The sequence below is a fragment of the Nyctereutes procyonoides genome, unplaced genomic scaffold, assembly GCF_905146905.1.
Source record: "Nyctereutes procyonoides isolate TBG_1078 unplaced genomic scaffold, NYPRO_anot_genome, whole genome shotgun sequence".
NCBI lineage: Eukaryota > Metazoa > Chordata > Mammalia > Carnivora > Canidae > Nyctereutes > Nyctereutes procyonoides.
This window is the reverse complement of record NW_026575140.1, coordinates 47,644,860-47,672,580: the sequence shown is the minus strand read 5'-3', so window position 1 is coordinate 47,672,580 and position 27,721 is coordinate 47,644,860. Positions and strand designations below refer to the sequence as shown.

The following is a 27,721-nucleotide window of genomic DNA, read 5'->3' as shown; positions in this document are numbered from 1 at the left end:
GTTGCTCTGCCCCTAACCCGGGAGCTCAGGGCACCTTCCCTGCTCCAGGTCTCTGCCTGTCCGTGGTTAGCTTGGGAAGCTGGGCTCTCCTGTCTCATCCAGCTGGTTGGCTGCCAGGCCAGGTGGGACTGCCATTTGCTGCATTTGGGCCACCAGCCAGGGTTGCTGAGGGCTGGGGGACACTACCCCTGCTCCATGCTCCCCACCGCCTATGGCTCAGGTGCTTTTGGGCTGCAAGCCCAATGGTGGTCTGGCTGGAGGTCCTCATGACATCAGCAACTTCTAGCAAACTTGGAAGCCCAAGCAGGGGAGCAGCTGGGGGAGGTTGCGAGAGCAGAGGCGTGGAAGGAGCCCAGTGGGCAGGTGGTACATGGGAGGTGCCCACCCCTCTGATGGGCCGGATCAGGGGGGCTCCTGGGCCCTCTTGGCTCTCAGACCTCAGCCAGCTTCGCAGACTGGGCCTGTTCCCTCCAGTGCCCGGGGCAGTCCCGGGCACCCTCCCCATCTGCCTGGGCATCTGTCCGGGCATCTGTCCACAGTCGCTTGTGGCCCGGGGTACTGCAGGCTGCAGCAGGGAGCCTGTGTTCACAGGCAGAGGAGACCCCTGGGAGCAGCATGTGCAGGCAGCCTTGGCTGGGCCTGTCACACACCACAGCCGCGACAGGGCCCACAGGCAGGTCACACCTGGTGCTCGGCCCGAGCTTTAGGGTGCACAGCGCCAGGAGAGGGGCAGCAGGTGGGATGTGGGAAGAGAAGTTGGGAGCTCCTGGGTCTGCGGCAGGGGCAGGGCACTGGGGTAGGTGGGAGGGAGGTCCAGGGCAGGATGACGGCAGGTGGCCCAGTGTGTGGGGGGCCAGTCAGGCCGGGGCTGGAGGTCAGGTGGGGGCCACATCACTCGTGTCCTAGAAGGCCATGCCCAGGGCCTGAGGCTTCACTCCTGGGGACACAGGGGCCATAGGAGGGCTTGGAAAGTTCTCTCAGCAATGAGGAGGTTGGGCTGGTGGGGAGGAGGGGGTATTGTGGAGCAGACTGTGCAGAGCCAGGGCCAGGGGCATGGGGGGAGGAAGGGCCCTGTCCTGTCCCGCTCAGGTCCCCTGAAGGCCAGGGGCGCACAGCCCAGCAGCATGCAGGTGGGGAGGGGGCTGGCCGAGCCGAGGCTAGTGCGGGAGGCAGGGCTAGGGCAGGGCCGCCTGGAGGAGCCAGTCAGGGTAGGCGGCTGGTGGGAAGGAATGGGAGGAAGGAGCACTCCAGAGGAGGAATGGTCGGGGAAGGCCCTTGGGCTCTGCGTGGAGGGCACCACAGCCACGTCCCTCCTGTGAGTCAGCGCCAAAGATGGTTTATGTGCCATCCGGCTCCAGGCCCACAGCCCCACTTCCTGCCTCCTGGGAAGAAAGCTTCACACCACCCCTGTGCCCCCTGCACCCTTTGTCCCCAGACAACGGACTCCTGCCGCCTGTGGCTGCCCTACTTCTGGCTCTGATGAAGCTCTGAGGGATTTCTGGGGCGAGGCGGCTGGAGGACATGCCAGTGCCCTGTACTGAGCAGCGCGGCGCCCGTGGCGGTGCAGGCTCCATGTGGGCCTGTGCCAGAGACTCTGTGGGGCGGCCTCGTGGGCACATTTCGGAGGGGTGGATGACAGGCCTGTCTGGGGTCGGCCGACTGATGGTCCCTCTGGGCTGCTTGCAGGCCGTAGTACCAGGACTGACCTGCATTGTGGGCACCCTGGGCAGAGGAGCAGAACAGGTCCCCTGGGGTCCCCGGGGTGGGAGGAGCTCCCCGGCCACATCTTGGGTGAGAAGGGAGGATCTGGGGCAGAAGTGAGGAGCAGGCAGGCCTGCTTTCCATAGTGGAGGGGTCTCTTTCAGGAGGTAGCATGAGCTGAGGGAGAAATGCCAAGGAGGAGAGTTGCGGGCAGGACAGAGAGCAGGGAAAGTTGTCCCGAGCAGAGGGAACAGCAGGTGCTAAGGCAGAGAGGAACAGATGGTGGGCAGGAAGGCTCAGTGCCTCAGCCTGCTAGGACCTGTGCCCTCTGAGGCGTCTGCATGCCTGTGGCCTAAGGGGGCCCACCCACTGCGGGGGGGATGCCCCTTGACTTGGTTCAGCCCCCTCCCTGGCTGGCCCCGAGGGCGGATCTCAGGGTGCCCATGCTGGAGGCCTCCGTCAGTAATGGTGCGGCCCATCCTGCCCCGCCTTGTCCTCAGGCGATTACTTCGGCATCCTCAAGGAGGCCAGAGTGACCACGTTCCCGTTCAACATCCTGGACAACCCCATGTACTGGGGCAGCACGGCCAATTACCTGGGCTGGGCTGTCATGTGAGTACCGGCCTCCCCGCCAGCCGCCGCCTGGGGAAGAGGGGCAGCCTTCTCTCATCTATGGGGCCGAGGCCTTCCTGGCGATTTCCTGTTCCATGGAAATGAACGACATCCTAGAATGGGGGTTAGTGAACTTTCTCTTGGAGGGCGGGAGAGGCGTGACCCCCGGGCCACAGGCAGAGCTCTGCAGCTCTGAAGCAGCCGTGACATGGCAGGTAAGTGAATGGCTGGGGCCGAGTTCCAGCCCCACTCCATTTATGGACACTGAAATTTGAATTTCATGTAATTTTCATGTGTCATGTAATATTCTATTTTTTTTTGACCACTTAAGAATGTAAAAACCATCCCTGTCTACAGACCATAAGTGGCCAACCATGGACTAGAACATTAGGGCTGGTAGCCCCAGGGGCCCCTGGGCTCTTGCTGTCCAGAGACTTCAGGCCGGGAGCCAGCACAGGGAGTGCAGTGGGCTCTGGGCCTCAAACCCTGCACCCCTCCAGAGCACTTCCGTTTGTCTACCTCCTGTCTTCGGGCTCCTTCTATTGGAAATTTTTTTTTGTAGAAAGTGTCCTTCTTATAATGAACACCTGAAACCATGTGCCTAGAATATCACAGATGCTCCCAGACACCAGGAAGGTTATAAGACATAAAGTAATGAATCTCTAACGGTGGAAGGTCAGGAGCGAGATGTTTCCTCGAAACCCCCATCTTTCTGGGTAGCTCAGATGGGAGCACTAGGCTGAGTGCAGGGAGTTAGATGGGGATCTGTGGATCTGGCCGGGACCTCTCTCCCTGCCCCAGTCCCACTTCCAGGCCAGACAGTGCTCTCCCCAACCAGTGGCACCGACCTGTCTTCCTTACCAGCCCCAGACCTGGACTTGGGCAGTGGGATCCCAGGGGAGCGGTTCCACAGCCCTAGATTCACCCGCTGCACAGAGCATCTCCCCATGTCCCACCCAGCAGCTTCCTGATTCTGCCCACAGAGCTCCTTCCCTACCCCCTGCCTGCACACCCACTGTTCTCTCCCATCTCCACCCCCAAACCTGACCTGAGTTGGGAAGTGAGGAAGCCCGCCCTAACCCTAACCCCCCCTCCCCACAGGTGCCTCCTCTGTGCTCAGATGGGCCCTCCAAAGACCAACCTCACATGTGGGTCCCCTCTATGCCCTGGTGGGGTGCCCGGTGCCCCGTAGTGAGATGTAGCTACAGAGCCTTGGCCCCTGCCCATCCTCCTGAGCTGGCTGCTGGCAGGTCTCCCCAGGTGGGAGTCCAGCCTAGTGCCTGCCTCCCCCCCAGCTCCTGCAGTGCCTGATTCATGAGTGAGGAGGCTGTGCTCACTCTAGAAAACCAAATGAGGGCCAGTGAGTAAAGCTCCAGGAGGGCGGATTTCATTTCAGCCCAGAAGGGTCTCTGGGGTTGGCGTCTCCACCTGGGAGCCCACTCTGCCCTGGGGAATGATGCAAACAGAGTCCACAGGATGGAGGGTGAGGCTTTTGCCGTCCCTGCTGGGGTGCCCAGACAGACAGGCACACAGACAGACAAAGAGACAGTGTGAGGTCCTGGGCAGAGAGGAGTGGGCAGGGCCCCAGCCGGAGGCTCCTGTGAAGGAGGTAGAGCGGGGGACACAGAGTGCACCTGGGGCCCATGGTCCCTGCTAAGCTCCTGGACCCTGTGTAGCCCCACAGACCAGTTTCCGTCTCTCCTCCCGGCCACCCAGATGCTGCATGCCAGCCCTTGTGGAGCCTCTGGGATCAGAGGGTACTAGAAAAGGTGGGACCGGCTGGACACCAGGTGCACCCAGGCTCTTTTGGGTGGCAGTCACCAGCAGGGAGCCCACAGAGGGCCCACTGGACACTCCATGTGCCTTTGGGGGCACTGGCCCCATTTCTAGAAATCAGCCTGTGAACACTGTCACTGGAGGGCGGGTGTAGCAGTTTCTGTGCCCTGGAACATCCTTGTATGTGGAAAAGAACCCACCTGGCCACTCGGGCCAGACCTCCTTTCCTTCCCCGATTCATCCTTGCTGTGTCCTGAGCCGGGAGCTGGGGACGTGAGAGAGGGAGCGTGGGCCCCCCCCCTTTGAGGACCGAGCCAGCCTGGACGGGCGGTCAGCGAGTGGTCACCGGGTCAGGCCCCTGCAAGGCCTTGGTCCGAGAGAGGAGGCCGGGCTCCGGACCTGACGGCGTCTTCTCCCTCCGCAGGCACGCCAGCCCCACCGGCCTGCTGCTGACCGTGGTTGTGGCCCTCATCTACATGGTCGCCATCCTGTACGAGGAGTGAGTAGACACTTGTCACACACGGGGAGTGTGACCGCTGAGCCGGGCCGGGCTGCCCGTCACCCCCTGAGCAGCCCCAGGAAGCTTCGAGCTGGCCCAGTGGGGCCTGGGGGGGCGGCCAGGCAGGTGGTGCCGAGGCAGCCAGGCCCTCCTGTCCCACATGGATCCCCCCTCTGTGTCTGCGCCATGGGGGGCACGCCTGGGGTGGTGACCTCATCCCAAGACCTGCTGACCGGAGCCCTCCCCTGCCTCGCAGGCCCTTCACCGCGCAGATCTACCAGCAGAAAGCCTCTTCGTCCCACAAGAGGAGCTGACCGCCTGGGGCCACCCCGCTCAGAGTGGGCCTCCACCAGCCCCGAGGGCCAAGCCCTGCAGTGCAGAGAAGGGTGCCCGGCCACCGCTTGGGGTTCGCGCCCAGCGAGGGCCACTCCAGTGCCTTGGAAACCTCTGCCTTGGGGGCCCTGGACATGCTGTCGTCAGGCCACTGAGCCCCCCTGCCTGCTGCCCCCAGCACGTCCCAACTCACCAATAAAGGCACCTTGATGCCAGCATCCCCTCCGGCTCTTGTCTGGCCAGGTGGGGAAGGGGAGGGAGTTTGGGGCTGCAGGGAATGGGGTACTTCCCTGAGGGCTCCAGGCAGGCTGGTGCAGCCCTCCTTTTCACCTCCATCCACACCTGGCAGGGAGAGGACTTGCCCAGGTGTTTGGGTTTCCTGTGCTGCCTGCCTCACCCCCTGCCAGTACCACACCCCTTCTGTTCCCTTCCTTGGGGGAGCCAGCATAGCCTCAGGGTGGGGGTATCGTCATACCACGCAGCAGCCCAATACCCACATGGCGACGAGCTCCCAGCCTCTGTGAGGTGCTCTCCAGGGAACACGATCAGGGAGTGAAAAATATGCCAAAAATATAAAAAGTGACATGAAAGTGTCTGGTGGGAGTGAGAGCCCCTATTAACCATGGTGGTCGGGCTCCCTCTGAGGAAGTGACATTTGGGCTAAGTCCCAAATGAACAGAGAAAGCAAACTGGAAGATTCCAGGCAGTTGGAATAGCCAATGCAAAGGCCCTGTGGTCAGAATAAGCACGGGTGCTCAAAGCAGCAGGCCCTAAAGGACCCAGCGAGTGAGGAGCAATAAGCCATGGGGTGCCTGGCTCCCAGGAATCAAATCAATGGATCAGGGCCATCTGGAGCCTCCCAGGGCACTACTGCATCCATAGAAAGCCAGGCCGTGACATCCATGCTCTCAACCGCAGGCCACCAGGTCCAGCCTAGATGAGCTGCTTGGACACAGATGTCGCTAGGGCTGAGGAAAGTGAGGGCTAATGTGCCGCCCCGGATGTGCTAGCAATGCTTGAGCCCGCGGACAGAGGGGACAGAGAGGAAGGGCCCGGCCGTGCTACTGCGGACATTTGGTGTGCACCTGCTCTGGGGCCCTGCCCGCACTGGTGTCTTGACGCTACCACACGGGCTGGGGTCACCTCCGACTGGCAGCAGAGGCTGGGTGACTTGTCCTGGGGGCACAGGGCTGTGCCAGCCCCAGCTTACTCCCTGTCTCCCGTTGAGGTGGGAGGAGGGGAGACAGCTGGCGGCTCCCGGGGCCTGGGGTAGGGCTTGCTGGCTGGGCCCCCAGGACGTGGGGCCAGCACCCAGGCCTCCCCCCAGCTCTGATCAGGGCTCGATGAAGGGAGCCTGCCAGCCTGTCGCACCTGCTCCCTACAGCCACGTTCTGCTCAGGCAGCGGCTGTGGAGCCATACGGAGCTACGGGGGGTGGCCTCGGCCCGGGCCACAGCACCCGGACACGTGCATTGTCTCAGAAAGTGTCCACTCCCTTCCACCCCCGAGGGGGCCCACCCGGCACTCTCCAACAGCTTTCCAGAACCATCTAAACGGCTTTTTGCCACCAGACTGGGCCGTGGCAGACAGTTCCTGCCTTGGGGGCCAGCTGTCCGCCCTCCAATCTGCCCTCAACACTTGGGTCAAATATTTTCAAGTTCCCTTTCCTCCGTGAGCAGGAAAATCGCTGCCCTGCAAGGAAACAGCATTTAGGAAGCAGGCTCGGCCCGGCAGGTGCTGGTTGCTGCTTTATGCCCAAATGCACAGAAAAATGAAATCATCTGTAACTATTGTTAACCTGGACAACAGAAAACAATGCTCCAGCTGGCGGGATGTGGGTAGTGGGCATGCTGGGAAGGGGGGCTGCACCTGTCCCCCTACCCCCAGCACGGGGCCCAGAGTGTCCGGGGGCGGGGGGAACCACTAAGCCTGGCAGTTACGTGGGGCTGCAAGTTGTCCCCACTGTCCTGTTGAAAATACGTCCCCCAATGCGGGCCACTTGGATTGGGTCAGCCTGGGGCAGGCCTGGTGTAAAGTCATGAGGCCCCTCCCCAAAAAAAGATCCAGAAAAGGGTAATTCTGGTAGCAAAGAGCTTGGTAGTGGGCGGCCATACAGGTGTCCCCCTGTGTGTGTGGGGGGGTGCTACCCCCAGAGCTGGCCTCAGTCCGATGGGGTGTGGGCAGGAAGGGGATTTCTGGCCCCCGGCAGGGGCCATCAGGAAGGAGCCAGAAGCCATCCTGTGTCAGCCCAGCTGCCCGTACCCATCTAGGGATGATGGGGTCCACGCCACGGCCAGCCCCTGCTTGCATCCATGTCTGGTCCCTTTTTGCAGTGAACACCCTGCACCACCATCCACGGCAGCCCTGTGCAAGGGCCACGGGCTCACTTCTTTCTCATCTCAGATGGGGAGGGCAGGGTCAGAGCAGCCTCAGGAGAGTCAAGAGGGGTGGGGGGCCCAGCCCAGCTGACCTGTCACACAAGTCTTGTATAAATGACACCAAGAATCAGAGCCGAGCGGTGAGCCCTTGGGCGTTCGTCATATGATGCGTGCCTTTGAAACACCCCATCAGCAGCAGACACAAAGCCTGGGGACAGGTGTGGAGGGGAGATCTGAGGGGTGCACTCTGAGAAACGGGGCCCGGATGTCCCACAGTGGTGGGACAGAGCCACAGGAAGGGCACATTGGTGGTTAAGAGCAAGGACTGCCAGCCCTCTGGGTTCAAGCCTCAGCCCTGCAGGTACTACCTATAGACCCTGGGCAAGGCCTGCCTTAGTTTCTCCAACTGTAAAATACAGAGTAACAGTCCCTCCTCCTCAAGGTTGCCTAAAGGATAGACTTAGGATAGTGCACGGGGCAGATAACCACCCCCACCCCCCCAACCCCCCCAACCCCGCAGGGGACGTGAGATCCTGCTGGAATCCCTGTGGTGGAGGGGTGGAGACGATGGCCCCTGAGAGCCCATGGGCCCTGTGCAACACAGTTGAGGGCTGCAGGCTGGTGCCCTGACACTGCCCGGAGCACCCAGGCCTGTGCAGATGGGGGGTGGCACCAGCTAAGGGCTCCCCACTTTCTCCCAAATCCTACCCAGCCTGGCCTGCTGCAGTGAGGAGCCGAGGCCTGTCCTGGCGCCAGACCCTCCAGCCCATCAGCCCCCTCCTGGTTACAGATCCACCCGTGGCACCTTTGCTTCCGCCCCTCCCCCCCCCCCCCCCCAGTGCTGCGCTCCCTGGTCATTTACTCTTGCAACTGTTACCAAGTGCTGGCCCCAAACTGCTGGTACTTCCTCATCCCCCACAGAACCAGAATGCCAACTTCCAGAAGCGGAGCGGAGACCCAGGGAAGGCAAGAGACCGCCGCGGCCGGGGCTGCCTCGCTCACACTGGGGTTTCGAGGCCCAGCCCCCCAGCTCCAGAATGGGAATGTTGGCGCCAGAGGCTCTCCAGACACAAATGCTACGGGCGCGGCAGGAGGGCCCGCTGGCCCAGTCCTGAGCAAGGATGGGCAAGTGTCTGGTCCTTCAGGTCCCGCGGGAAGCGGATGGGGCCAGCCCCCGCCTGAAAAGCCCTGCAGGCTTCAGAGCATCCCCGGCTGGGCGCAGGGACACGGGGAGGCCCGCGCGCGGCACCTGCCCAGACCCGCCTGGCGGCTCGCCCCCGCCCCCCCATCCCGCCGCGCGGAGAGGCCAGTCCGCGCCCCCCCACCCCGGCCGCGCCGCCGGGGCCTCTGCTGCCCTCTGGCGGCCGGAGCGCGCGGCGCCCACCCGGCGCTAACCGCGGCCCGGAGGCAGCGCGCGCCCGCCGACGGGAAGGGGCGGCCGCGGGACCTCGCTCGGGGGGACCGAAGACAGAAGGGAGGTACGCGAGGCCCCGTGCACGGTGCCAGCACTGGTGAGCACCTGCGATTAGCTGCTGCTGCGGGGTGCCTCTTGTTATTCTCTGGGGAAACTGAGGCCCAAAGACAGTGGGTGTGAGCGGGGGCGTGCGTGTAGGTGTGTGAGCGCCGCGGGTGGGGTCCTCGCCCCAAGGCACGGGGGTCAGAGGCACAGCCGGGACTGCAGCCCCGACTCCTTCGCGGCCGCTGAGCCCCGTGCAGTGGGAAAAACGGGGTCCCCGCGCCCCCAGCCGCAGTGCGACCCGGGACTCGGTTGCTCCCCGCGTGCGGCGGGCCGGGCAGTAGGGGCAGCGGCCAGCGGAGGTCGCGGGAGGGGGCGGCGGGGCCCGCGGGGCGTGACGCACGGAGGCGGGGAGGGCGCGGGGCGGGGCGGCCAGGCAGGCTGCATATAAGCGCGGCCTCCGGGAGCGCAGCACCGGAGCGAGCGACTTCGTCCCAGAGCCGCAGCCCAGCGGCAGCCGCAGCCGCAGCCGCAGCCGCGCTCCAGCCGAGCCCGAGCGCACACAGCGCCGCGCCAGCCCCGCGCCAGCCCCGCGCCAGCCCCGCGCCAGCCCCGCGCCAGCCCCCGGCCGCCCTCCGCGCTTCCCTCGGCCCCGCCCCGCCGCCCCTCCGCCCAATGAAACTGGCCGCGATGATCAAGAAGATGTGCCCGAGCGACTCGGAGCTGAGTATCCCGGCCAAGAACTGCTACCGCATGGTCATCCTCGGCTCGTCCAAGGTGGGCAAGACGGCCATCGTGTCGCGCTTCCTCACGGGCCGCTTCGAGGACGCCTACACGCCCACCATCGAGGACTTCCACCGCAAGTTCTACTCCATCCGCGGCGAGGTCTACCAGCTGGACATCCTCGACACGTCCGGCAACCACCCGTTCCCGGCCATGCGGCGCCTCTCCATCCTCACTGGTGAGCGCGGGGCCCGGCTGGCGGCGGGCGGGGGGGGGGGAGCTGCGCCCCGGGGGGGGGGGGTCGGCGGTCCCCGGTCCCCAGCCGGCCCCCAGCCGGCCCCGCTCCAGCTGTCCCGCGGGCCGCCGCCCTCACCGCCCCCTTCTCCGCCCTCCGTGTCCCCCGTAGGAGACGTATTCATCCTGGTGTTCAGCCTGGACAACCGCGACTCTTTCGAGGAGGTGCAGCGGCTCAAGCAGCAGATCCTCGACACCAAGTCTTGCCTCAAGAACAAAACCAAGGAGAAGGTGGACGTGCCGCTGGTCATCTGCGGCAACAAGGGTGACCGGGACTTCTACCGCGAGGTGGAGCAGCGCGAGATCGAGCGGCTGGTGGGCGACGATCCCCAGCGCTGCGCCTACTTCGAGATCTCGGCCAAGAAGAACAGCAGCCTGGACCAGATGTTCCGGGCGCTCTTCGCCATGGCCAAGCTGCCCAGCGAGATGAGCCCGGACCTGCACCGCAAGGTGTCGGTGCAGTACTGCGACGTGCTGCACGGCAAGGCGCTGCGGAACAAGAAGCTGCTGCGCGCCGGCAGCGGCGGCGGGGACCCGGGCGACGCCTTCGGCATCGTGGCGCCCTTCGCGCGCCGGCCGAGCGTGCACAGCGACCTCCTGTACATCCGCGAGAAGGCCAGCGGCGGCGGCCAGGCCAAGGACAAGGAGCGCTGCGTCATCAGCTAGGAGCCCCGGCCCCGCCGGCCCGCCGGCCCCGCCGGCCCCCGCCGCCCGAGGAGGACCTGTTTGCGTACAAGTCACGTCCGACGTCCGGGCCGGCCCCGCGCCCCGTGCGCGCCGCCCGGCGTCTCCCCTCCCCGCGCCCGGGCCCGCGCGCCCCGGGGAGGCGCAGACCAAGGGACGGTCATCGGCCCTGGAAGGAAGGAGAACTGGCTCAGGCCGGGACTGCGCCCCCCACTCGCGTCCCCCGCTGGCGCCTGCCTGCCCCGCGCCTTGGGGGCGCATGCCCGGCAGAGGGGCAATTCGGACAAAGACAAGAATGGGGAGGGGGACAAGTTAATCAGCCTCCGTTAGGCTTTGGGGAACTTGTCCTGCCCCCCCCGCCCCCCCCCCCGAGGGTCAAGACGGGACAAATGCGGCATTAGCTTGTCTGTGATTCTGGGTTGACAGCTATCGGAAGCCTCTGCCCTCCCGAAACTAAGGGGTGCGGGTCAGATCATAGCCAAGTGACTTGTTTACATGTGTGTGTGAAGTTGCACAAAGGAAAACACTGACACACAACTTGCACTTTAATAGTTCTGAGGTCATCATGGACACGAACAAACCCTTACCCAGCTGTTTGTACTGTGTGTGAGACCGTCTTTAAAGTTACTGGTTTTTTTTTTATAATACAAAATAAAATAATTTAAAACAGAAGCCCATATGCTTGCTTTGCCTTTGGAAATGGCTGGAAGGCAGAAGGGTGGGAAGGGAGGGGGTGGTTTTTACTTCTGTGCATCAGAGGAGTCCAACTCTCCCCAGATTGTCAAATGACCCTGGCATTCTGAAAATAGCATCAGCCCCCCTCGGAGAAAAGGCTCCAAAAACAGCTCCAGATGATTGGGCCAGAGCCCTTCTATTTGGGAAGGGTTCCTTGGAAACCCAGGGCAATTGAGGGGTTCAGGTCCTTCGTAGAGCTGAATATTTGCAGCCACAAGGGGCCTCCAGGCTGCGTCCCCAGCTGTTCTGTCCTAGACTCACTACAGGCCCCGGGCAATGAAAGGGCTCTAAACCTACCACCCGGGGTCCACTTGAGGTGTCACTAGGGTCCTGCTCACAAAATGGAGCCTTGAGAAATGGATCTGGTGTCAGGCTGGTGCAGGACCCTCGTCCCCCAACTCTTCTCCGCCACACGGCAGTCTGGAGACAGTTCAAAATTCCCAGGCCCCCCATACCCTCCGGCCTTGAGAAGCACTTGCTGCCCTGAGGGCAGGTCTGATACCTTCTCTACCTCACGGTCTCCTTCTCTTTGGGAGTTGAGGGCACCCCTTCCAGACTCAGGACCCAGCTCTTTCTGCCACTTGTAACTGCAAGCTTGGGGCAAGTGATACCTGCCAAGCCTCAAATTCTTCATCCACAAGACAGAGCACCCTCTGGGTGGGGATACTGTGAGGAGTGAGGTGTTTGATAAGTACTTATTCCAAGTACCTGCCACTCATCAAATAAATGGTGGCTCAGGGTGCTCAACCCTGGGAGGGACATTCAGTGTTGTCCCAAGGAGGGATTTCCACCCTGCTCCACGGAGGACTGCGCCCTGGGGACTGAGCCCAGGCCTGGCCCAGGGGGCCAGGCCCAGTTGGGAAGGATGACCCATCAGGTCAACAGGGTCCTTGGGGACAGATGTCGCTCCTCAGGGCACTTACTCGGTTTTGACAGTGGTTTTGCCATTTGCGTGCCAAGAGGGAGGAGGTTCTCACCATTCGTTCTGTCTCCCCTTAAGCAAAGTGAACATCTTCCTCTCAATTATCCAAGAGACATCCTATAATGAATTTCTCAGTACAAAAACCAAGGTGTCCCAAGAGCAGAGTACAAGTTCTTTTAATTATACTCTTGAAAAATGTCACAAGGCAAAACCCTGGAACACAGGGAAGATTCCGTCTCCCTCTGCCCTCGGAAGAGCCCTCATCCGTTTTAGCCGTGTGGAAAAGCCTCGCTGGTTATATTTCTAGATGCTTTGTGTTTCCTATTTGGTCAGAGCCTTAAAACGGGCCCACACTACCCTGAAATTTCAAGGCCATAACTGATTCAGTTAAATGTTTAACAGTCCCAGGGTGGGAGTGGTTGACTAGGCAGCTACCCACTTCAATTCAGAGCCTGCTCTTCTGTCCAAAGCCACTGAAACCGAATACCCCCCTTCACATGTCTCAGTGCCCCATGCACCAACCACCTTCTGACAGGTGGCTGTGGGGCAGCACAAATGGAACCCCCGCTAACATGTCCAACCAGTACTCTGCCAACGAGGTCAATCGGCGGGCATCTGTTAAGCCCCTGGCTTTCTCAGCACAGGTTATGTGCCCATTTCTAGACCAAAACAATATGTGACTACTTCTCACCTTGTCTTTAAGAGGCTAAGAGGCTGTCATGTCAGTTTGACAGTCAAGCGAAGAGCACACAAATAAAAGTCCTGTTGGCAGAAATGAGGGGCGTTCTGAATATTTATGAAACCAGAGTGGGGCTGCAGAACTCCAGGCTGTAGGTGGTCGCCCTCCTTCATCCTTCAGAAGGGACCCGGAACTGATGGGTGATCAGAATGGTCACTGCAGCCACCCTTCTCTGAACAGTGCATCATGGTCACCTCCGCAGTGCAGCCAACGTTCGGTCGACTCTTCAGTGAGAAGGCCAGACGGGAGACTAATTTTTTAAACCAGGACAAGAGGAATCTGAAATGAAAAGAGGCAGGGTCCGCTCACCCGGAAGCCTGTGTGGAGACAATGGTTCTCTCCAGCCCGTGGGAAGCACCATGGGGTCTGAAGTGGTCTGGTTGTTCTCAAGCATTACATGGCTGGATGAGCTGACTGCAGGGCACAGGAGACAAAGGGAGCAAGAGCTAAAAGTAACAGGACACGTAGGTGGCAGTGAACCTAAGACAGAAGGTGCCTGCAGGGCTCTGGGTTGACACCCCCAAAGACCCAATTATATTCACTGGCTCAAACATAAAAAGGAAACAAAGTTTTTCAGTGGGGGCGGGAGAGGGAGGAAGTCACCCTGTTGCAGTCCTTCAGAACAATATTCATGCTTTCCTGGTTTTCTTCGAATACGTGAAATCCATGCCCTATGAGTGCAGCTCCAATTTGTCCAGTGAATTCTATGCAAATATTTCATGACACTGCTGTTAACAGAACGTGTACCTGGTACACACGGAGCATACCCAGGGTGGGAGAAGAGGGAGGGCAGCAAGCAAAGAGGAGCCACCTTCTTTCCTCCTGTGCTCTCCCCATCTGCCAGTGGAGCCTGAATACACAGCAGATGGCCCCCTCCCCAGAAGCAGGAGCAGAATCCTCTACCCCCTCCCCAGCCTCCAGAAACATTCTTCCTTCCACCAGCAGGCACTCAAGTTATTATGCCTCTAGACATATGGATATATACACTACAAGGAGGCCCTGACAAAGCCAAGCCTGCACGCTGGCTCCTCACATAGTCAATGCCAAGTTCAGCTACAGAAGCAGCTATAGCAGCAGCCCCCTACCCCAGGCCTCTGGGTTACAAAGTTCACAGCTGGAGTCCGAAAGATCTACACTCTGAGGTGGTGTGGGGGGGGGGGAAGGGGGGCGGACAGTGAGGACGCGTGGTCTCCCTTTTCTTTCTCGGGCATTCCTGGAAGGCGGCCTCATCTACTCCTTGGGGATCTCAAACATGCAGAGGCTCTTGTACTTCTGCAGAAGTTCGTTCTTGGTTCTGACTTGCTCCCGGAGGCTCTGCAGCTGTTGTTGCTGCTGCTCAGGACTCAGGTGGATGCCCGGCATGGAGCTGATGACCTTCCGCATCTCCTGGAACTTGGTTTTGAGGGCGTTCAGGTCCTGGTGGATGTCTGGACTGTCCTTGTCCATACTGCAGGGGCAGAGGGCAGTCGTTAGCATTCACGGCTCAGACTGAGGATGAGCTGGCTTCTCACCTCTGTAGCCCCCCCCCCCCATCTCTTGCTATGTTCCCTTACTAGGCCTGTGCCCTCAGGGGGTAGGGATTGCTTCTTCCTCATGCAGCCTTAGGGTAGGTGTGTCACAGCTACCTGGTAGAAGGACCTGCAACCAGCTCAGCCACTGCAGTCCCCCTCAGCACACCCACACAATTGGAGGCTGAAACCCCATTTAGCTCAGAGCACAGAGACCATGTCTGCCTTGTTCGGAGCTGTACCCCCCATCCCTGGGCACTGTGGGCACTCAAGTCACATTTGTTGCAAGAATGAATGCTTGGCAAGTAAGTTCATCAATGTTTGTTGAATGAATGAACACTCTATTACCACCATCAGGTGACGAGCAGCAGGCAAAACTTCCCAAAATACTACATTTCTTGTAACTGGGGACATTTCCAAGCCAATCAGGGGGCTCCATCAGCTAGCAAGAGCTTAGTTTAGTGGATGTTTTGATGCTTGAACCTGTTAACACACGCATTCATTTCCACAGAGCTAGTCATAAATTTTATATTAGTTGCAAGCTACTGGAAATTTTTCAGCAGATACAAAGTCTCCCTTCCCTATCTTGTAAATTCCTTGCCTTCGGGTCAGGCTGATTTTAAAGGCAGGACCATTTGCTTCATCTCATAGCTGGTTATTATTAGCCGTCCAGAGATCCGTGCTCCCCTGGCACTGCTAAATTGAAAACCAGAACAAAACCTTCGCCTAAGATCAAAGAAACAACGTGCCAGTTGTTCCTATACATTTTTTAAAAGTTAGTAAGTGAATGAGCTTTTGAAAACAAACAGTTGGTACTAAAACTGAAAGCCAATTCAGTAGGCTGTTCTAAAAGTCACCCATTGAGGCGTAGGAAGGGGGAGAACTGTCAATGATCTTTTTTTTTTTTTTTTTTTAATAAATGTCCATTTCTGTTGGGAAATTTCAACCCAGATGGTGCTAATTCATGCTTATTATTCATCATTTCTCTGCTTACGCACACAGAATATCTCCATCTTCCCCGGCAATCCATTGGTTACGCTCACACCTGGCAAATGAGATGGGCCCTGTTCACTATTTATCAATAGCTCTAACTTGGAGGCAAGACTGGAGAATCATTCACTCTAGGGAATGTTAAACAGCCAAAGCTTTCTTGTTGTCATCTGATGCCCTCCCTTTACATATACAATTAATGATATACCTTATCCCGGTTTCTAGAGAGGAGTAACTGGTATTTACAAGAATTATATTTAGAAGGAAGAATTCCTATTTCGAAGGAAGGAAGAGGGGGCATCTTTTATTTTAATTATTTTAGATCTCAGCTCAAATCTACAACTCTGGATAGAAACCATCTGGACTTCTGAAATCCTTATACTTGGGTGACATATGTGCTAACACATTGTTACGGATATAAGTCCCAAGGGAGTTTTGAAATTAAAATATAGTTTTAAGAACACTGATTCACATCACCAATCTGAAAGGACACAGTAAAACAAACAAATGAAAAGACATAAAATCAGAATTTGGGGGATCCCTGGGTGGCTCAGCAGTTTGGCACCTGCCTTCGGTCCAGGGCATGATCCTGGAGTCCAGGGATCGAGTCCCATAGTCAGGCTCCCTGCATGGAGCCTGCTTCTCCTCTGTGTCTCTCATGAGTAAATAAATAAAATCTTAAAAAAAAAAAAAAAAAAAAAACAATTTGGAAGCAAGTTACGATCATTCAGCTCTGGAAACAAAAGTAACCTGGTCCCAAAGATTTAATTCTGAAAGAAAAAGTGGGCCATGCTTAGGAGTCACTTCTGAAAATCCCCAAATCTCAAGGGTCATCCATTCCTCACTGGTGAGCTTTCAGTAAAGGAGCCACAGAAAAGCTTGCCTGGAGGGAAGCTTCGGGGAAAGCGGGCCATGTAGCCCACAGCAAAGGCCCCCTCCGCAAGCCTCTCAGCCTGCCCTAGTTGGGGAAGGTAAATAACGTGGAACTCCTGGGGCGAGGAAAACACTTCATTCAAGAACTGGCTCGAACCAAGCGGTAACCTGCTAGGCCAGATTTACTGCGAAATATTCAAACCAAAAGAAATGAGACGCCAAAATACTGAGTGAATAAAAGCAGAAAGCTCCAAAGGGACCTGCCCTTGTGTTCAACATTAGTCATCAGCCAACTTTAGAAGAAAAAAAAAAAAAAAAAGAGACTAGGCCAGGTCGAGAAGCATGAAAATCGTACACACAGGGCCTGGTTGTGGCACTTTGGTCCTGTTTATATTAGTTTTCTAAAATATGGACAAAAATACTACTGCTATGGCTTGATTGATGGGCCACTTCTCCATCTTTTGTGCACCTCCTGGGTCATACTCAGCATTATGGGCACACAGACATCCTGTATACGTGTCACCAGACTCAGGGCAAACATCATAGGCTTATTAGGTGGCTGTGTTGAAGAGCGATGCTTCGCATAGGTACTAAGGAAGGCACAGCTTTCATTTTTAGTAGAGGTGCCTCGGGACGTGAAAAATGCCAACTGGCCTCAATGGGGCAAGTGTGTCCACTGGAAACTTAGAAGCAAAAGGAACCCAGAAAGGTACTGAAGCCAACTTCTTCCCAAACTTGAGCCCATGCAGTAGTATGACTGTTTCCCATTTCTTCCTCCTCAAAATTTCTGTAACCTTCAGTCCCAATGCCCCCACTGTCCTAACTGACCACACTGGGACCAGTCCTTCCCAATGTCTCCTCCTTCAGTGCTAACTGCAGGGGCTGGCATCTTTGTAAAATAATGGTGGGGGAGGGGTGTGGGGCTGTTGCTGTTTTATCTATGATCGTAATAGCTTGAGGGAAAAACATTTAGAAATAACAGACACCAAGGCTTAGAAAAGGAAGGTCCCTCTAATCCGTGTCCCAGAGAAACTTCTGTTAACATGTGGTATATATTACTTTCAGACCGCTTCGAAATACAGGGTTACAAACACACACGTACCTTTTTGTTATTTCTTTGACCATTCTTGCTTTTTTCACTCAAGTTGCACTTGGTTGTCTTTCCATGTTAACACACATACAGTTACACAGCTAAATTATTTGGCTATTGATGGGTATTTGGATGTTTGCAACTTCTCACTTGTAATTGGAGTGGCAACGAACATTTTGTACCTGTAAGTACTTATGCAAGTATTTTGGTAAAATGATTTCTCAGAAGTGAATTTCTAGATTGAAGGTGATACACATTAAAATTTTTAACAGACTGCCGAAACGCCCTCCAAAAAACCTGCACTGTGACAGGTGGACACAATGCTTATCCCACACACCCTTAACAACACTGGCTGTTGCTGAGCTAGCAGCCATGTGTGCTTCTCTGCTCCGGTTCTGCCAGCACCTAATAGGTCTTTGGGACCAGGGCTCTGAACCTCAGACCCTTGCTTTTATTTTTATTTTTTTAAGATTTTATTTATTTATTCATGAGAGACACAGAGCGAGACCGAGAGAGGCAGAGACACAGGCAGAGGGAGAAGCAGGCTCCATTGCAGGAGCCTGATGTGATGTGGGACTCGACCCTGGGTCTCCAGGATCACGCCCTGGGCTGAAGGTGGCGCTAAACCGCTGAGCCACCTGGGCTGCCCCAGACCTTTGCTTTTAATCTGCAAGGCTTACATGTGAAAAATATTCCTTTCAGGGAAGGGCAATGAAAGGTTCTTCTGCTAAAAGAAATTTGAAGACAACACTGCTCTACAGAATAGGCTAGAACATGTTCATCTACTTCTAGCTCTTCAGAGGCCAACAACTCCCCAGCGTGCCCCCCCTTCCTGAATTTCCAGACCCTCGTGCCAATAGTTCCCATGTACTTTCTCCTTGGAGTCTGGAGACACCTGCAAACATCCAAAGTGGACTCACTGCCTCTTCAGGATACCGTGGTTCAGATGGAGGGCACCCCCATCCACATGACTGAGCTGAACTGGAACACTGTGACCCCACATATGCCGAGTGCCCCATTCCTCATACTCGATGTACACCCAGCCGCCAGTCCTGCCCACTCCTCCTGCCTGCCCCTGCCTCCTCCTCCCACCGACTCCATTTCCTTCCTCCCCTGCCTCCCCCTCCCACTGCACCTCTTTCCAGAACTGGGTCCTCTCTTTCTCCTGAAACCCTCTGCCCCACACACCTTTACAAAACCCAAGTCTGAGCTCCGATACTCCCAGACACCTGCTGGACCAGTTCATACTGGAAGGGGGCCCCCTTAGGGCCGGCCACAAGCAGCCTGTGACCCTTCCAGGCTCACCTTCCCATTCTCCCCCAGACTCAGCGGAAATGCTCCACTGTGGCCCTCCTCACGCTGCACTAACTGCTGACTTGGGGGCCCGTGTTCCAGCAGGTGCTTAATAAGTTATGCGGAATGAACCGAGATGAAGTGGCAGAGGAGCAAACAGGCTTGTAAGCTGGCCCAGAAATAATGCTTCCAAACAGTCTATAAATACTCCCTGTTTGGGTGCTCATTCTTTTCACTGAGATTTGGTTGAAGGAGAAATGAAGGGCAGAGAGGACTACAGTCAAACGAGTGCACACAAGCCCCATGGAGCCAGGGGGTTCTTTCACAGACTTCTCCACTGATATGGGGGCTGCTTCTTGCTCTGCCTGAGGACAGGCCTCAGCTGGCGTGGATGGCTGGTCAGATTAAAATAGGCCTTGTGAAGGAAGAAGCAGGTCAGTAACACCCCGTTTCCACAAAAGTGGTTTTGCCTGGGCTCTCAGGTCTTGCTGACCTGTCTGGACAACAAAGGGGCTCATTTTCAGTGATATAGCCTCTGCTTGAGAGGTGAAGGATGCTGTGTACCCATCATTTGAACTACCCTCTGTGGTGTCACAGATGGCTCCCCTTTACCTACACAGCAACCTAGAACATTTTAAGGAACTAGAAAATTTAACTAAAAAAAAAAAAAAGTTTAAGAACCCATGTTGACAGAATACTTTTATTGGGTGAGCCACAATCACCAGGTAAGGCAGGGACAACAGCAACTCAGAATTCCTAGGCCAGGACACTTAGTTCCAGATTCAGATTAGATTTGGCAAGTCTGAGAGGGGAAAAACGTTTTAACTCTCTCTGGTCCATCAAATCTCATCATTCCTCTTTGGTTCTCTTTTTTTTAAATATTTTTAAAAATTTATTCATGAAGAGATACACGGAGAGAGGCAGAGACACAGGCAGAAGGAGAAGTCGGCTCCCTTTGGGGAGCCCGATGTGGGACTCGAGCCCAGGGCCCCAGGATCACGACCTGAGCCAAAGGCAGACACTCAACCACTGAGTCACCCAGGTGTCCTTTCTCCTTGGTTCTATATGTACTTCTCTAATGTGATTTCTATACGTTAACAGGAAAGGTCTCAAAGAGTTGGGAGCTCTAACATTCCTTACAGGCATAAAAATGACATTTTTCTTTCCCGTTTTCCTCATTAACATCAATTTAAAATAACACCAGTATGTCATTTTGATCATTGTTCAACTAAGGGACAGACAGTAGGAGGAAGGGGGGTGCTGTGGAGCTTCCCTCTAGCACCAGGAAGGGTGCATCTCAGCCCAGATGACAAGAACCAGGAGCTCTCCGGTATAGAAGGCAGTCTCTGAGCAGGTCCATAAGCATATGTGGCCCTTCTCTGGACAGAGATGGGGGGGGGGCAGCACTCCTGAAGAGGGGCACTTGGGGACTCCATGCCCCCAAAGTACTGGCGTCAGAACGACTTGCTCTGGGCCTCTAGGCTTTCTGTTGTGTGATCCAGGGAGGCCTTTGAAGATGGTCTGCACAGATCCCTAAGTGGAGAGCTATATGGGAAGAATAGGGAGCCCTAGAGATTTCTGCGCAGAGAGAAATTTAACTGATAACATGCACAGGACTAATAAGAGAGGATAAAGGCAAAGAAACTAATTAAGAAAAAAAAAAGAAAGAAACTAATTAAGAAATGACTATAAGATCCCCAAATGAGGTCAGATGACCTGGATCGTGACTGTTATTTACCAACAGGCTTGGAAGTAAAGAGGCAGACTAAAGCCTAAATGTTCCACTGACCCAAACTTAGCACTTCATTTTCTAGCATCTCAGCCAGGCTACAGGAAACAGGCCAGGAAAGGTCAAGGTGCTATGGGTAAATGCTGCCAAGAAAGAGGAAAGAAGGAAGAGATCATGAATTGTGCCAGGAAGATTTAAGAAGTAAAACAGTTTGATGCTAGAGAACAGAATGTCCGCAAATAGCTCAGAAAACATACAGGGACTCCATGTATATGGTGAAGGCAGTGGCTCCAGCAGAGAAAATAATGAATATTCAGTATGAACAGGGGGATGATGAGGCTCATGGAGGAAAAGTGAAGGCCCCCTTCCCTTTTCCATCAAAATACACTCCAGGAGCATCAAAGAAATGAAAGTGAAAGGGGTGCCTGGCTGGCTCAGTTGGTTAAGCACTGGACTCTTGGTTGTGTCTCAGATCATCACCTCAGGGTCCTGGGATTGAGTCCCACATCAAGCTCCACACTAAGCATGGAGCCTGCTTGAGATTCTCTCTCTCTCCCCCCACCCTGCCTTCCTCGTGTGTATGGGCTCTCTCTCAAATAAATACATACATACATCTTTAAAAAAAAAAAAGAATTGAAAATGAAAAATGAAATCATAAAAGTTCTAGGGAAAAGGGATTGATATTTATCATTTTATTATAGTGGGAAGGCCTTACTAACTAGGACTAAAAGCCAGAAGTCATAAAGGAAAAGCTTAACAAATCTGCCTCCATAAAGTGATATGCTTCCAAATAACAAAAACAAAAACAAAAAAACCCAGGAACAAAGTTGAAAGAAAAGCCATAACTTGGGGGGAATATTTATAATATACTAGCCAGGCAAAGGCATACTTTTCTTCCTGTACAAAGAGGTCATTAAAAGAGGAGTAAAAGATAATGGGCAGTTTACAGAGGAAAAATACAAATGACATAAAAAGTTGCATGTGAAAAGATGCTTTATCTGATGAGACACAGATCAATACAACATATCATCTCTGATCTATCAGATTAGCCTCAGTTAAAAAGTTCAATGGTGACAGCAGGGTATGGGGAAAAAGACATACATACACTGCTGGTAAAGCACACAGTGCCTTCTTTCTGAATTTGCTAACAGTGACCAAAATTTTAAATTCACATATTCCTTGGCTAGAAATTTACTCTATAGACTCTCAGAGTTTACAAGATGGCATTTACAAAGAGGGTCACTGCAGTGCTGACTGCAGTGGCAAAATGCCAAAAACACTGAAAGTGTCCTTGAGCAGGAACTGTTGAAAGAAATAATGGCATAATCAGGAAATGGAGTATGACGCAGTCAGGGGACCAGGGAGGGAGCTGGGAGGAGTGGGGGAGAGGCTCAGTTGCTGTTTTGCATTGATGGGGGCTCTTCTATTATATCTGCAACTGAAATGTTTCATTTTATTTTATTTATTTATTTTTTTTACAATGGCAATTTTTAAGTAATACTTTCTGGGTGGCAGATTTCTGGGCCATTTTGGGTTAATCAAAGCAGTCCAGGCCACAGCATTGTGTTCTGGAGAAAGGGCTACAATGATGAAGCTCTCTACATTTAGCAACAGCTATGAAAATGAAAAATGCCTGTACCCTCCACTCCAGCAATTCCACTGCTGAGGATTTACCTCATCATAAACGTACTCCAATACAAGGATGCTTGTACCCCAGCACTGCTGGCAATAGCAAAAATTAGAAAAACACGTAAATGTCCACAAACAGAAGACTGGTTACATAGCTGAGGGTGAGGCCACCTCACTGAAGACAGCCTTTGTGTGTAAGAATGGAAAAGTGCCCAAAACAGACTACTACGTGAAAACAGCAAAGTATAGTATGATCGCAAATTCTATAAATGTTTTAAAAGACATGCATATATACGTTGCTCCTGAAAGGATATTTAAAATATTAACGGGGATGCCTGGGTGGCTCAGCGGTTGGGCACTGCCTTTGGCCCAGGCTGTGAACCTGGAGACCCAGGATCGAGATCCACGTCAGGTTCCCTGCATGGAGCCTGCTTCTCCCTCTGCCTGTGTCTCTGCCTCTCTCTCTTGCTCGCCCTGTGTCTCTCATGAATAAATAAATAAAATCTTAAAAAAAAAATTAACAGCAGTTAGGATTGGTGAGGGAACTTCACTTTACAGGATTCTGAATTTGCAACTGTTACTTTTTTCTTTTTAAGATTTTACTTATTTGAGAGAGAGAGAGAGAGTGAGAGAGCAAGAGCGCAGGAGCAGACGAAGCAGAGCAGGGAGCAGAGGGAGACGGAGAAGCAGGCCCCTCATTGAGCTGAGAGCCCCAGGTGGGGCTCCATCCCAGGACCCTGGGATCATGACCTGAGCCAAAGGCAGACACTTCACCGACAGCCACCAGGTGTCTGTTACTTTTTTTTTTTTTTTTAATAAAAATTTTCTACAAACCTAATGATTTTGTAGTCTGAATTCTTTTTGGCAACAAAAAATGCTAAACTCACTTCAGCTTCTTTCTTATTATCCCCTGGGCAAGGAGTAAACAAATAATAAAAGGGTGTCTGGGGAAGCTATAGTAAAGGATGAGATAGAGGGCGTGCATGACCCAGCAGGTCCTGGCCCTCATTCCTTCAGGCCAGGCCTGCCAGGACAGTGTCCTCACTGGCTTTCCCACCTTGGGCAGAGATGCTACCTCCATCTGGAACACGAATCCAACTAAGGCCCAGTGGTTGGAAGGTCTCACCAGCTCCCCAGTCCTCAGAGGACAAAAATCTCCTTCCTTGTGGGGGATGTGCTGACCTCTTTATGCTGGCTCTTGCTCTCAGAGCAGATCTCCCTTACTACCCTGCATTTATCTATTAATTTATTTTAAATATTTTATTTATTTGAGAGAGAAAGCACAAACAAGGAGGGCAAGAGGGAGAGGGAGAAGCAGATTCCCTGATGAGCAGGGAGCCCCTCATGGGGCTCAGTCCTAGGACCCTGGGATCATGACCTGAGCTGAAGGCAGACACTTAACTGACTGAGGCCCCCAGCTCCCCCTATCTTGCATTTATGCCCCAGCCCCACCAAACTGTGAGCTAGCCACACAAGTTCCATCTTGTTTCTTGGCCTCAGCCCCTTGCCCATGATCTTCCTATACCACTTCTCCTCCCTTTCACAATTTAAGAGTACATCGGCATCCCTACACATATTCTAAAATCACATCCTAGCTTTTTTTCAGGATGAAAGCATCTTTCTCTCAATGACCATTTCTCTGGATTTTTGCTCTTCTGTTTTGTCCTACGTTTTGCTAGGGGTTTTCTTCACATACTTAGTGACCCTGGATGCCAAGTCATATGGTTAGGAGTAAAATACTATTTGGATTATGTGTATAGTTTACTGCTTTCACCATACTAAATCAAAGAAGAAAAAGATGTGATCCTATGATAAAGAAAATGTAGATTACTTTGACTTGGATCAGATGCAGAGGGGGAAGCTGGATGCCCACAGAAAACATAATTATATTCTTTTAGTAAAAAGCAGAGTATAAAGAAATAATGGAGAATACTGAAAAAAAAAAAAGAATAAAACACTAAAAAGCTTAGTGGAAACTTTTTTTTTTTAATAAGATTTTATTATTCATTTGAGAGAAAATGAGAGTGAGGGCAGGGCCAGAGGGAGAGGGAGAGAAAATCCCAAGCAGACTCCATGCTGAGTTGCGGAGCCCATCTCACAAGCCTGAGATCATGACCTGAGCTGAAACCAAGAGTCAGACACTTAACCAACTGAGCCATCCAGGTGCCCTGGCTTAGTGGAAACTCTTAGTGATACTTCTTCACTTTCTTAAAATGAACTAAGTTCTTCCTTGGGGAGCTCCCAAAGTATTTTGGGCTGATGAGATACCCCAGAGAAGGTATCTCTGTCTCTTTGGCTGCCAGTCTAAAAGCCAACCCAAGACTAGGTTTGGGTCTCAGTATTAAGTTTGTGAAGTTTCTCTTAATCCCTCTTTTCAGTATGGCTCCCTTTCTCCAACTCCTGCCATGTGCCTGGTGTTCCCCAGTCCAGAGACACTCTGGCTTATTTTTAAAAATAAATTTTGGGGGTAGCCCCGGTGGTGCAGCGTAAAGTTTAGCGCTGCCTGCAGCCCAGGGCGTGATCCTGGAGACCCTGGATCGGGTCCCACGTCGGGCTCTCTGCATGGAGCCTGCTTCTCTCTCTGCCTGTGTCTCTGTCTCTCTCTCTCTCTCTGTCTCTATGAATAAAATAAAATAAAATCTTAAAAAAAAAAATTGGGGGGGGGGAGAGTAATCCTTGGTCTGCCAAGATGGAAGAAGGGCAGTCACCATCTGCTTAGAGTGGGGAAGAAGACTATGGGATCTGATTCTTACGCAGACTTTAAGTAATCCTCCGGTTCTAGTCTCACCTTCACCTCTATTTCCAGGAGTCCCTGACACTGCCAATTCCAGAGCTTTGGAGAGAAGCCATGGTCAAAGGCAGCTGTGTCTGGATGCTTCTGGGGGCTCATAGATGGATTAGGCTTTAGCCATCTGCTTTGTGACAACTCCTGTTCTTTTTGGTTTTATGCTTAAAAAAAAAAAAAACAAAACAAAACTCTACACTGTCCTTTCAGACAGTATACAGATAAACACATGTGATCAACCCGCAATCTTTCACAGAAGGCTGCTCTTGAGTATACCTTACAGCAATCTTAAAATTTAAGTACTGTTATTCCATTTCACCAGAGACTCAGAGAAGCTAAGTCATTTGACCAAGATGACCTAGGCCCTACACAATAAAGCTGTAATTTAAATGTTTCAGGTCCACTGTTATTATTCACGTATGAGAGATAAGAAAATAAGGCCTAGAAAGGTTATGTATTTAATAAGATTACAAGGTCCACTTGTAATCCAGCACTGCCCTGGGATTTGGGGGTCTCCATGTGTGATTTTTTTTTTTTTTCCATCGCACTGCTCCCTAGAAGTGCCACTTGATGATCACAGGCTAATGAGAACAGAACAGAGTCTGTTTTACCCTGTAAACGGTATGTTCACACCAAGTGAAGCCAAATGAAGGCAGGGTCTAATGTGAGAACAAAGGCTTTCCAGCTGTTTAAAAAGGGGTGGAAGCATGAGGTCATCCCACAGCAAGTGAATCTAGTCTGGCTAAGCTCAAAAGCTAGGCCAGTAACAAACAAGACTTTCATGTTGTAGGTAGCAAGTCCATTTCAGCAAGACACCCAAGAGCACATTAATGCTCACTTGAATGTCACGGTAACAGTGACTTTGCTTTCATTTACTTTGTTTTGGTTTTTAATGGCTGAATAAGTTATGAGCCTGGTTTACCCTTGTATCATGTGGATATAAATAAGGTATCAGCAGAAATAATTTAGGAAAGCATGGGGATCACGGAGCCTTTTGGCTGCACTACTTTTTTTCTTTTATAGAGTCAGTTTGAAAATTCAGGCTATAACCTAAAGACTGGCCAAAAGAATGACAAGTCGGCCAGCCTGGGGAGCTCAGCTGGCTGAGTGTGGGACTCTTGATTTCGGCTCAGGTCATGATCTCAGGGTGGAGGGATCCAGCCCTGCCTGCTCAGCAGGGAGTGGGCTTGAGATTCTCTCTCCCTCTGCTCCACCAACGCTTGTGCTCAAGCTCTCTAAAATGAATAAATCAATCTTGGGGGAAAAAAAATGAAAATCACCCTTTTTGGCACAATGTAAGGACAGTCCTACAGGGCCAACTTCTATCTTTGTTTCTTCTAATGTTCACTATCATCAACCCTCCAAACTCTCTGAAATAGGGGTCATTTCCATCCCTGTCTTTTTTCCTTCAAACTGATGCGCAATGTTGGGGGAGTGGGGAGGAGAAGTTGGCCCTCTTTACTGTGTACATCCCACGGACTTAGCAGTGTGCCACACAAGGAAGATGATCCATATCTGCTGGATGTGTTGAAAAGACAACACCCAAGTGTTGCTCCTCTATTACAGGTGCGAAAACCGAGGCTCAGAGACGCTTGACTTGCTCCAGGTCACTAAGATGCAAACTTGAGTCGTCTGACTGCAGAGCCTTCATTTTTAAGACTATCGCCTGGCCATCGTGAGGTCTGGCAACTCTCTCGGGGTTCAAACGTTTGCCGAACCGACGCTGTGACCAGGTGTGGTCGTGGGAAAGGCCTCCTCCCCCCGGCTCTGTTTCCCCAGCGGTAAAATGGGGCTGTGCCCGAGAGCACCTAGGCCTTTGCCGCTCGGAAACAGGAGACGAGAAGCGGGAGGGCGTGTCGTGGCTGGTCCTCTCTTGGGCTCTTACCATTTGATGATGTTGTGAACCAAAGGTAAAAAGGAGTAATTCTCCTCCTCCTTCACGCCGGCCGGTGACTGGGGCCTGGTTGCCGGCGACTGCTGCGGCTGAGGCACGGCGACCGGAGGCGGCGGCTGCGAAGGCGGCAGCGGCTTCGTCTCGGGCAGCGACGGCTCGGCCGGCGGCGGTAACGCATCCTCGGCCTGTCGCCCGGCGGCCACCCCGGCGGAGGCCATAGCACTCGGAACCGCGCGGGTCGGGCAGCAGGACCCCAACGGTCAGCTTCTCAAAAGCGTCGCGGACCGCAGACGTCACCACTCTGCGCCCGCGGCGGGCGGGCCCTGGAAAAAGGTTTGCGCGTGCGTACTAGGGTGTGGGCGGGGCAATAGCCTGGGGGCGTGGCTGGTGTTACTAGGCAACGGGCGATTGACGGATTTGGTTGTAAGTAGAGGCAGCTAGATTATTAAATAGTCAGAAACAGATCCATTTGAGACATAACATCTTATTCACACGACAAAAAGGGTCCAAAAGCAACTAGTACAGGAAAGCTGAGATGCTTAAGACTCCGCAGGGCCCCGCCCTCGGAGAAGGCCTCCCAACCACCTTGAACCACAAGCAGAGTAAACAACTTCCCCAGTACCTGCTTTGTGTAAAGCATTGGGCCCTACGGGCATTGAGAATCCAGAGATGGAGGGCCTACACCTCCTACACCTCGCAGATGCCTCCAGGAGGACAGGCAGCAAACCCTGACCCATCTGAAGTGTGAGACTGTGTTAGCCCAAAGGGTGCAGAGACAAAGAAAGTGAGTCTCTAAAAGCTCCCCAAGGCTAGATAGGGAGGAACTCATAATTCAACATTGCATTTTCTGGATGGCAGATGCAGTATTAAATGTGAAGTAGTGGGTAGGAAGGCTGTCCTGACTTCAAAACAAGGCAGAAGGGGATTGACTAGTGCCAAGAATAAATGCATCCTACAGGAAAGTCCACCTCGGGTATTCTCCATATTGGCAGGCCAGTTCCTTGAGCTCCTAGGTCTCAGTTTCCTTAACTGTAAAATGCTTACTCCAGGGTCATAGCAAAGCCTAAATTGTTTTCTAA

At 53.8% G+C, this 27,721-nt stretch overlaps 3 protein-coding genes across 6 annotated transcripts in view; 2 read left to right on the top strand and 1 right to left on the bottom strand.

Moving 5' to 3' along the window:
• The window catches only part of PEMT (phosphatidylethanolamine N-methyltransferase), an 87,327-nt gene extending 82,188 nt beyond the window's left edge, over positions 1–5,139 (top strand). For all 3 annotated transcript variants that reach the window (XM_055306066.1, XM_055306064.1, XM_055306065.1), the window contains exons 5-7: positions 2,202–2,313; positions 4,514–4,588; positions 4,845–5,139. In XM_055306066.1, the coding sequence (XP_055162041.1) occupies positions 2,202–2,313; positions 4,514–4,588; positions 4,845–4,902 (245 nt within the window). In that variant the 3' untranslated portion in view covers positions 4,903–5,139. The remainder of the gene's footprint in view (positions 1–2,201; positions 2,314–4,513; positions 4,589–4,844) is intronic.
• Positions 5,140–9,243: 4,104 nt separating this feature from the next.
• Positions 9,244–11,127, top strand: RASD1 (ras related dexamethasone induced 1). Of its 2 annotated transcripts, none has more exons than XM_055306876.1 (2): positions 9,244–9,715; positions 9,958–10,040. In XM_055306876.1, exons 1-2 carry the CDS (start codon positions 9,430–9,432, stop codon positions 10,038–10,040), a joined length of 369 nt encoding a protein of 122 aa, XP_055162851.1. In that variant the 5' UTR covers positions 9,244–9,429. The 2 variants fall into 2 exon arrangements, with proteins under 2 accessions (XP_055162851.1, XP_055162850.1); XM_055306875.1 differs by having other exon boundaries at positions 9,250–9,715; positions 9,884–11,127.
• Positions 11,128–12,272: 1,145 nt separating this feature from the next.
• MED9 (mediator complex subunit 9) lies at positions 12,273–26,954 on the bottom strand. Its single transcript, XM_055306877.1, has 2 exons — positions 26,634–26,954; positions 12,273–14,298 (listed from the first exon to the last, which is right to left on the bottom strand). The coding sequence occupies exons 1-2, from the start codon at positions 26,858–26,860 to the stop codon at positions 14,082–14,084; spliced, it is 444 nt and encodes a 147-aa protein (XP_055162852.1). The 5' UTR covers positions 26,861–26,954; the 3' UTR covers positions 12,273–14,081.
• Between the last annotated feature and the right edge of the window lie 767 nt (positions 26,955–27,721).